Source organism: Perissodus microlepis, chromosome 2, assembly GCF_051167445.1.
Source record: "Perissodus microlepis isolate ML-2025 ecotype Zambia chromosome 2, ASM5116744v1, whole genome shotgun sequence".
In the NCBI taxonomy this organism is placed as follows: Eukaryota; Metazoa; Chordata; class Actinopteri; order Cichliformes; family Cichlidae; genus Perissodus; species Perissodus microlepis.
The window spans coordinates 1788656-1798126 of record NC_140462.1 but is presented as its reverse complement, the minus strand read 5'-3'; the positions used below and the strand labels follow the sequence as shown (position 1 = coordinate 1798126).

General features: G+C 38.2%; 2 protein-coding genes across 2 annotated transcripts; both read right to left on the bottom strand.

The window, feature by feature from the left end:
• Window positions 1-653: 653 nt before the first annotated feature.
• On the bottom strand, window positions 654-4679 carry fgl1 (fibrinogen-like 1). The gene is made up of 7 exons (XM_084944979.1): window positions 4623-4679; window positions 3541-3706; window positions 3247-3406; window positions 3082-3170; window positions 2237-2325; window positions 1485-1672; window positions 654-1373 (listed from the first exon to the last, which is right to left on the bottom strand). The coding sequence occupies exons 1-7, from the start codon at window positions 4677-4679 to the stop codon at window positions 1136-1138; spliced, it is 987 nt and encodes a 328-aa protein (XP_084801105.1). The 3' UTR covers window positions 654-1135.
• A 1943-nt stretch (window positions 4680-6622) lies between these two features.
• On the bottom strand, window positions 6623-8407 carry LOC146391990 (calnexin-like). The gene is made up of 4 exons (XM_084939912.1): window positions 8323-8407; window positions 7726-7845; window positions 7533-7632; window positions 6623-7070 (listed from the first exon to the last, which is right to left on the bottom strand). The coding sequence occupies exons 1-4, from the start codon at window positions 8392-8394 to the stop codon at window positions 6988-6990; spliced, it is 375 nt and encodes a 124-aa protein (XP_084796038.1). The 5' UTR covers window positions 8395-8407; the 3' UTR covers window positions 6623-6987.
• Window positions 8408-9471: the final 1064 nt, after the last annotated feature.

Here is a 9471-nt window from a genome sequence, read left to right as displayed (position 1 = left end):
CTTTTATTGTCAGTATCCTTCTTCAGATTACATATAAGCCTTGCTGTTTGGTCGATGGCGTTCAGTCCAGCCTGACCTAGATGAAAAATTAAACATTAACATACATCAATTCATACATTTACTCGTCACAATATGTAGGCAAGCAGTCCTGTACAAAGTCATGTGGGAGTCTATTATTTTCCAACAGCCATGTCTATGATGTTTTAGAAATAGTAAGCCATAAACGGTACAGAATAAAGAGTGCAAAAAGTTGTGGATAAGGTTAAATTCCACCTTTGAGTGACCGTGATTTGGCATGTGGAGTAGCAAAATGTGCTCACAGAATGTCAGAATTCAAATAAAGGTGTCACAAGAAATTTGATATTTAACGTTTTTAATAAAAGAATAGAAACAAATACAACAGCATTAGAACAACACAACTAGTTAATTCAGCATTATGAAATAACAGGGAGGACTTGCATGTTTTATTTCTGGAATCATGGTTATAATTCAAATAAGAGGAATATGGAGTTGACAGTGTGTCCACAGCCTGTAAGTGGATAACAGTTCATGCATAGTATTTTTAAGCCTCTATTTATAATAATAATAATAATAATAATAATAATAATAATAATAATGGATTGCATTTATATAGTGCTTTTAGGGGCCCTCAAAGAGCTTTACAATTCCACTATTCATTCACTCTCACATTCACACACTGGTGGAGGCAAGCTATAGTTGAAGCCACAGCTGCCCTGGGGCAGACTATTTGTGTGTGCCAAAGAAATAGCATTGGCTTCAGTGCTATGTTGTCTATCTTCTCTGTCTGTATGACTTTATGACAACATCAACTCCTCTTACAACTATTTTCAGTGACATGATAATGGCTCCTTTCAGTTCAATGTTTGCGCCTGTGTCTGGCACACACACTGACATCAGATTCCCCTTTTCTCCACCAAAACAGACAGCTGTGTGTGCATTCTTCTTCCTCTTGCAACATGGAGCCATAAAACAGGCATTTCATAAGCATCTCCTACTAAGATAAGCTAAGACTTCTCTTACTCTTACTTCTCTACTTGCCATTTACCATTAAGATATAGTCCTATAACACAGGAAAAAATGTTTACAGTATTACTGTAAAAGTACTGTTTTCTAATTAGTTTCTCCCCACAATTGATTTGAGATCTTCTTCGACCAGTGAATCGGGGCTGCGATGAACCACATTGGGGTCATCATTGGGATCAATTTCGAAGGCAGTGGGTCTCAGCTTCATGATGCTGGTTTTCAGAGAGTACCACCATCCTCGCCAAGTGTACCAAACTACACCATCATCTGTTACAGAGTTGTAGTACCCACTGGGATAGTATTTGCCATTGAGATGGGCTGAGTGACACCTGAGGAGTGTGAAAAAACAAATATCCTTCTGTTATTTTTTATGATAATGGATGACTGATAAATACTTTTCCATCTTTGCAAATCTTTTGATGAATGGGCAAACCCCATACTTGTTGAACCACCAGCCTCCTTTGTCTTCTTCGGCACAGTTTCCCTTGTAGTTATCGTTGTCCTGGTCATAGGTGCTAAATTTAATGCCTTGGTGGCTGGCCCAGTCTGAAACCCCAACCTGATAGGTTCCAGAAAGAGCATCTCCAGCTGTACCTACATAGACTCCAAAGCTAAGGCGATAGTGATCCTAAAGAGAAGGATACAATAAGAGATTGTCAGCTGCTATAAGTTTAAAATAACAGCTGAAGTATGATACAAGTCACCCAACTGATGGGAAACCCTGAGGAAGACCCAGAACCTCCTGGAGAGATTACATATATTTCATCTGGTCTTCAAATATCTGGGGACCCACCAAGAAGAACTTGAAAGTGTTGTTGGGGAGTGGGACTTCAAGCATGCTGCTGCCATCATTTAACAACACATAAGAAGTTAATTGATGGCAGGATGGATAAAATTCAATTAGACCGACTCAGAATGAGAAAACTTAACCCTCTTATTTTACAATTCCCAAATTTTAGTCTTTATGCTATGATAAGCTAACCAGCAGCTGACTGTAGCTTCATATTTCTGTTCAGTCTCTTTCAATTAGCATCAAGCCTTTAAAAATGGTACAAGAGAGAAGAAAACCAGATATAAGACATATCAGAGACATGCATGAGATTCAAGATTATTTTCCCCAGCAACAATCAAACACATTAAATGACTGTCAAGTCTACTATCTATTAGTTTAGCGGTCACCTAGCATCGTTACCTTTTCATCCGCGACTCTGAAGTTCTTGTACTCAGCGTAGCGCTGGTTACCATCGAAATCTTCCAAGTTGATTCTCAGAGTATAATTCCCTGGAACAAACACATGAACATAACAAAAATGACAATTTTAAAACAATTTAAAATCTTGACCCCTGCAAACACAATAAGGATCTGAAGCAGTTTTTTAAGCAGTAATAACTTCTTTTGTGCACCATGTGATTTTATGCATTCAATGTTTTTGTACTCAAAGCTTTGTGGTTTATGTTTGTAGTCTGTCTATAGTCCAAGTATTTAGTGTTACTAAACTGTGACGGTCAGATGTAGCTGTAGCTAGCACCTCACCTCCTCTAATAGTATTCACTGACCTGAGCCACCCAACTGTGTTTGTTACGTTTTTGCATATTGCAACAGGAAGTCTGTGCATCAGTTTTGGTGAGTGAAATTCTAGTATTTTCTTAATGTTGCTTACTTAGCACTAATTAGCAGATATTTGTGTTTGTGTGTTGCACTATTTCAGTTTTAGAGTTTATGAATTCATCATGCTAACCAAGCTTGCTAACATTAGCTGACAGCTTCTGGCTTCAAAAAAAAAAATAAAAATAAAAACATAATACTAATAATAACAATATGGTGGGGGCCATAACACTATCGTTGTTGCGTCAAAACATGTCCAAAACCTGTAACTACTCCACTGACGCCAGAGGATACTGACTTTACCCACAAGTCATTGCATAGTGAACAAGAGCAGAGAGCAATGTTCTGCCATTATTGTGTTCCACTTGATAATATATGCTATCAGTTACTGCACCTTTAAACAATAAGAATAATATAGTACATTGCTAATACCTTGTTCGGTGATGTAATGCAGGTTGTCATTTCCGAGCCAAAATTCTGCATCCATGTCCCCAAAACCAGTCTTGTACTCTTCCCATGACCTTGTAGGCAAATAGAAATTTTTTTAAATGTAAATAATTAAATTTTTTTACCCTTGCTGTTAGATGTAAGACACACCTGTTAAATGTCCGAGCTCCGCTGATCCGTCTCTGTATGATGGTCCAACCACCTCCATCGCTCATATCACAGTACACTTGGACTGGAGAAGGGCTGTCATTGGCTTTGATTCTGTATAAACCACTGGATTTGTGGCCAGCGCTGAAGACCTGGGAGCAATCTGACGCATACACCCTCAAATTTAAATATGTAGACACATATTTTGTATTTAACACATTATCTGGTTTGTGATTCTGCGGCAGGAGATTTTCAAAGAAGATATTTTTAGTCTAGTCCTGAAGGTGTTGCCCTGACCTGCATACTGTCTGTCCTGGCTCTGGTCACCTCTGACTTTGTTGTTGCGAGGCTGGTTTAGTAGCTGTAATCTGTGCAGAAGGAGCTCATGTTTCTGAAGTTGGCCCTTCAGAAGATTCTCCCGCTCCCGCAGACGAGCCGCCTCCTCACGGCAACTGTCTGACGCCTACACACACATAATTGTACTGCTGTAATTGTAAGAATCATCATTCATTCTCATTCCCTCCTCTACACATAACATATGATAGGTATCATATGTTATGCTGATATAGAGAGTGAAACATAGATTATACAACAAAACTGAATCCAACCCTGTAACACATCACTAAAACTTTTCTTTAATAAAAAAAATAAGCATCAGCTTCCAGTCAAATCAACATTTAACCCTCTGCTCCAAGCTTCATATCCAGTTAATGTTTATGTGCATTTGCAGTTTTGACAAGCTGAATAACTATAATTTTTAAATCTGATACGCCACATAAAGTGCCATTGTTTAATACTTTTACTTTTATTCTTATGTTAAATTCAAGATCAGGCTGTACAAACTGAATCATTTGGGGAAATAAAGCCTGGTACTTATACAGCAGTCTTCCACTCTTTATTGCCTGCCTAAACACTTACTGCCTACCATTGACACATACTCGGGCAGTTCGGGGTTAAGTATCTTGCCTGTGCAGACCAGAAGAGCCAGTGATCAAGCTATCAAATTTCCACTTGGTAGGTAACCGCTCTGCCTCCTGAGTGGTACAACTTCTCTGATCCTACAATGAATCTTCATAAATATTTAAATATGTTCTGAGTTTGTATATATCCTGCAATTTAAAATAGGTAAAAAAGACATAATTAAAGTTACGTGGCTAAGTTGATTTCATCATTTGTCAAAATATGCTTAAATGGTAGATTACATTGTTAATTGGTCAATACGACACACAGCTAACATCATACATTAGGCAGAAGAACTTCATTTGACATTTGCTGTGGTTTAGGTAAAAATGAAGTAAATACAACTTAAAATTAAATTCAAATGTTCAGCCTACCTGGTAAATTATGTAAAAAGAAACGTGTCAGATCCACGTACTTACACACAGAGACTGGATATAAGCTGTCAGTATGAGCAGCAGCAACAGAGAGCCTCTCATCCTCTTCGTGTTTGGATATCACAACACCAATAAGATAGAAGTCGCAAATGAATAAGTATTTCGCTTTTTCCAGTTTGGTTTTATCTCTTTGATTTTTGCCCCTGAGCAAATGCTGCTATTTGGATCTTCCCCTCAGCTGGAACAAAACCACGATTGTGGCCAAGAAGAACAAGAAGAACTTGACCAAATACCTGATTCTCTACAGTGAAGAAATATGCAGCAAATATCCAGAACAGATGTCCGCTTCCCAAAATCCAGCCACGGTTTCAGGAAAACACCATAAAATAAGAGAACAGACTTTTTTCAAACAACTTTAACAGGTTATTTGAAGTTATTTCTTTTCAAAAATGTGCATTTGATGATAGTCCGCAGATCCATCCACCACTTATCACTGATCTGTATTGCATTCTTTGTCAGTGTCATTAAAGAGTCAAGTAGTCATTTTGTTGGTGAGCGAGTGTTGTGCCATTTTAAATAGATGTTGCCAGCAGCTAAATGCCACTGAAGGTCAACTCTAACAGGAGCAGGAAGAGCAGAAGATATTTTATCTCAAAGGATTCCAAAGAGACTCGACTGTATTAAGTGGCTTTTAGTGATTTCATTTCAAGGGAAGAAGAGGCAAGTTTTCTGTTGGTTGAAAGCTTTAATAACCAAACAATGACAGCTTTAGACAGTGATGCTGTAGGAGGATGTAATAGTATATAGTATATAGTATATAGTAGTGTTGGCTGTCACAGCAGGCATACATTGTGTAAATATGCCTTTTTCTTCAGTAAAGTTAAACAAGGTACTTGCCACCGCTCTCACATCTGTATGCTAAATATATAGCTGGAGTAGCAGGTTAGCTTAGTTTAGCGTGAGTGGTCATGTGACAACTAACCATGTGATGTTAATTTGTCCACTATTTTTGAAAATGTAGGATCAACTAAATAAATCAGCAGTCACACAGGGATGGGAACCAATCACAGAATAGCAAGTGATTGCTTAAAGTTGCTGGTAGTCGCTGTGAAAGTTGACTGGTAAAGCCCAGTCACGCAGTCCTAGAGACTGGTCACTGACTGCTTGGCAACCACTGGTTGCTACAGAAAAATGTGTATTGCCTGACCAGTTGGCAAAAAAACCTTTTTTTTTTGCTTTGGTTGCCTGTACTTTACACAGAACACACCAGCTCATCTGTAAAAACTGTCCAACTACACTCCAGGTGGTAATAAAACACAAAACCAGAAGAGGAGAACATTAGCCTTCAATGAAAACATTACACTTTTTGAAATGTGTTGCTGTAGCAATGAAGTGCAACTTTTACTTTGAGGGTGAATGTTCACCATTTCCAGTTCATCCTATAATGTTTCTACTCAAATAGTCGTTAGCAAGTGTTTGCAGAAGAGTTTGTATCTTCCATGCAAACTACAGGCAACCACAGCAATCAGCTAGTGGCCAAGGCAATCATAAACAGGCCTTGGATGTAGCACACTCTTGCATCTGATTTCACCTAGTGACAGCAAAGAAACACTCAGCTTCTAACTGGAGAATAGATTTTTTTTTCCCTCATTACTGGTGGCTGTATCACAAGCAACTCTCAAGCAATGTGTGCACGATATAAACTGAGAACCTGTACAGCTGTCGTGACAAACAGATGTTCTCATTTTTTACTCACAAGTAAAAGTAAACTTCATAACAGGTAGTAATCTTAAATATGTTTCTTAGAAAATGTTGCAGCATTTGGATAGAGAAGTTAGCCTTTGTGCTAAGCTAAACTGGCTAATGGACAGACTGACATTTATTCTCACTTATTTTCTAGCAAGAACGCAATTATTTCCACTAATGCCAGTGTACAGTTTAGTTGTAACAGCCAAAACAGGAATCAAGCAAAGACTGTAGAAGATGAACATTAAAAAAAATCGTCTTGTGTGATCTTAAATTTTTATTTGTTTTTATGACTCAAGTTCATAGCTTCAAAAACAGGTATACTTTGTGGTGGAACCAGTTATGTGCACAGCAGGCGAGAGGAACTGATATATAGAAGTACTTAGTTACTGCAGTAATGTGTCATTTCCCAACACATGGCATATGTTATGTCCAGTTAACTGTGGGTTTCGGCCTCTGTGACTCAAGCTTGTTGCAGCATATCCTGCAGATGTAGTGAGTTGGTGGGAGGGGGGGGGTCAACACCTTAGGTTAGCTTTCGTGTTCCTCTGTATAATTCCTGAGCAGTTTTGCAGGGTGATGATAGGACCCATATGTGTGCAACTAAATACAAATACATTGGTTATGTTCATTTTTTTAGTTTGCCTAAGTAAGGGGATGCCATTCATTCCTTAGCCTTTCTTCTCAGCAGGTTCTTGTGAGTTTGTTGGGTTTCCTGTTCTGAGGTTCTTGCTCTGGTGCATGAATCTAGATACACATACAGAAACAGACAAAAAGTTTCATCAACAGTTTCCATGGCCGGCCGCAGGTTTAGTAACAATCCTACTTAGACTTTGTCAAAAAAACAAAAAATTGTTAGAAACTAGCTAAATTAGATAATCACTGTCTGGTTCCAATAAAAAAGAGTAACAAATAGGAAATTGTATATAATTATATATATATATATAATTTTGCCCAATTAATATGATGTAAAGGAACTTAAAGGGCTGTTGAATTAATTTTAAGAAAATATAAGCTAGCTATTTCCAAACACTGTGTAATTAATGTCACAAGATCTTTGCCTAAGAGCTCAGACAATGCTTTACTTATTCCTTCATTACATATCTTAAATTTCATGTTGTAGAAATACACTACTTCTGTTGCATTCATGTAATAATAATAATAATAATAATAATAATAATAATAATAATAATAATAATAATAAATTACCTTTTTCTATCGATTTCCTTGGTGGTGAGAGCTCAAGGTCATCTGATTGATCCTCATCACTCTTCTTATAGTAATATGGTTGATCAGGGGGACCAAACCTCTGTAAGCAAACACACCACACAGTTAAAGATTTGTTTTTTTTGGAGCTGTCGTATTTCTCTGGAAGACCAAACCCCTCTTAAGTATAATGTACCTTGTCTGGCCACATGAAGCTTATGAAGAGAACGATGGGGAGTCCAACAACAAAGACATAGAGACCCCAGAGCCAGGGACGCTGGAAAGTGGCCAGAATGAGGGTCTCTATGATGCTCGGCTAGAGCGCACATAAACAAATATGTCATTAGATAAATAAAGTAACTGCATATAATGATTGATAAAAGATAAAAGATCAGAACAGCTTGTAAAATGATCACATGAATGTAAAATGCCAAAAAATTAGAAGAAGGCAAGTAACAAACAAAAGTACTGGATTTTAAAAAAAAAAGTGACCAAGATCATTATTCATAAAATCAGCAGGAAACATGACTGACTCATTTTTATGCCATGCATTTCTACATCTGACCACTAGGTGGTGTGTAAGTAATCTAGGTGCATGGACTGCAGAGCAAAACTGTTAGTCTGTTATATCAACCCACATCTATAGTGGCAGATTTCTATATGTTTTTTTAAGCATGCCTTAAAGATAAGATAAGAAAAAGTATAATAGTAAAAAACATTTTTTTTCACAATATTACACTGTATACAATCTTTAGTGAATACAAAAAAAGAATAAATGCAGTAAAACTCTTACATTTGCTGTAGCAGAAGCTGGTGTCACATCTGCTGCCAGCATCATGCACAGCACCAGAAAGCTGGTGTCCATCCCTAAAATACAAGTACAGGTGTACACACACGCATGCAGTGAGATCTGAATGTCTTTAGACTCTTTTTTATATGCTTCAAACTTTTTAAAAGTTAATTCAGTTCATTTTCTCTGATCAATCTATCCACAACAATCAGAGCCAAATAGATTATGTAGTCCTTTATCAGTTTGTTCATAATAAAGATTAAAATATTCCATTTGTTATATATAGTACAGATCTTATAGTTAAAAACAACTTTTGGCAGCAATGGCATCTTCAAGTATAGATGATTCTAGATGATTCTCTTGAATTGGCATAGTCCCCAGTATGTTCACAGAGCTGTCCCACACCCACCCACCTTCTTTTTAAATATTCTGATGTAACAGTATGACTACCTGTCTAATTTTCTGTTGGTTCCCCTTATGCTACCACAACAGGCCTAAACGGTTGAGGTATGGACCATTGAAGGTGTGCTGTGGTATCTGGCACCAAGATGTAAGCAACAGATCCTTGAAGTCTTGTAAGTTGTACAAGGTGGGGCCTCCATGAATCATTCTTGTTTGACCAGCACATCCCACAGATGATTAAACTGGATTGAGACTGGGGAAGATGGAGCCCAAGTCAATACACAGTGCTCCTCAAACCATTCCTCAGCCATTTTTGCTTTGTGATAGTGGCCACAGCCATGAGGGCGTACTGTTTCCATGAAAGCGTGTAGATGGTACGTGTCAAAGTAACATCCACGTGGATGGCAGGACCCAAAGTTTCCCATCCGAACATTGCCCAAAGCATCACACTGCCTACGCTGGGTTGCCTTCTTCAGGTAAGTGCTGCAAACAAATCCAACCATCCAAATGAAGGCCAGGTCACCTTCTTCCAATGCTCCATGGTCCAATTCTGATGCTCTCATGTTCATTGTTGGTGCTTTCAGCAGTGGACGGGGTCAGCATGGGCGCCCTGACTGGTCTGCAGCTATGCAGCCCTATACTCTACGATGCTCTGTGCATTCTGACACCTTTATACCAGAACCAGGATCACGATTTTTGGCAGTTTGAGCTACAGCAACTCGTCTGTTGGATTGGACCACATGGGCCAGC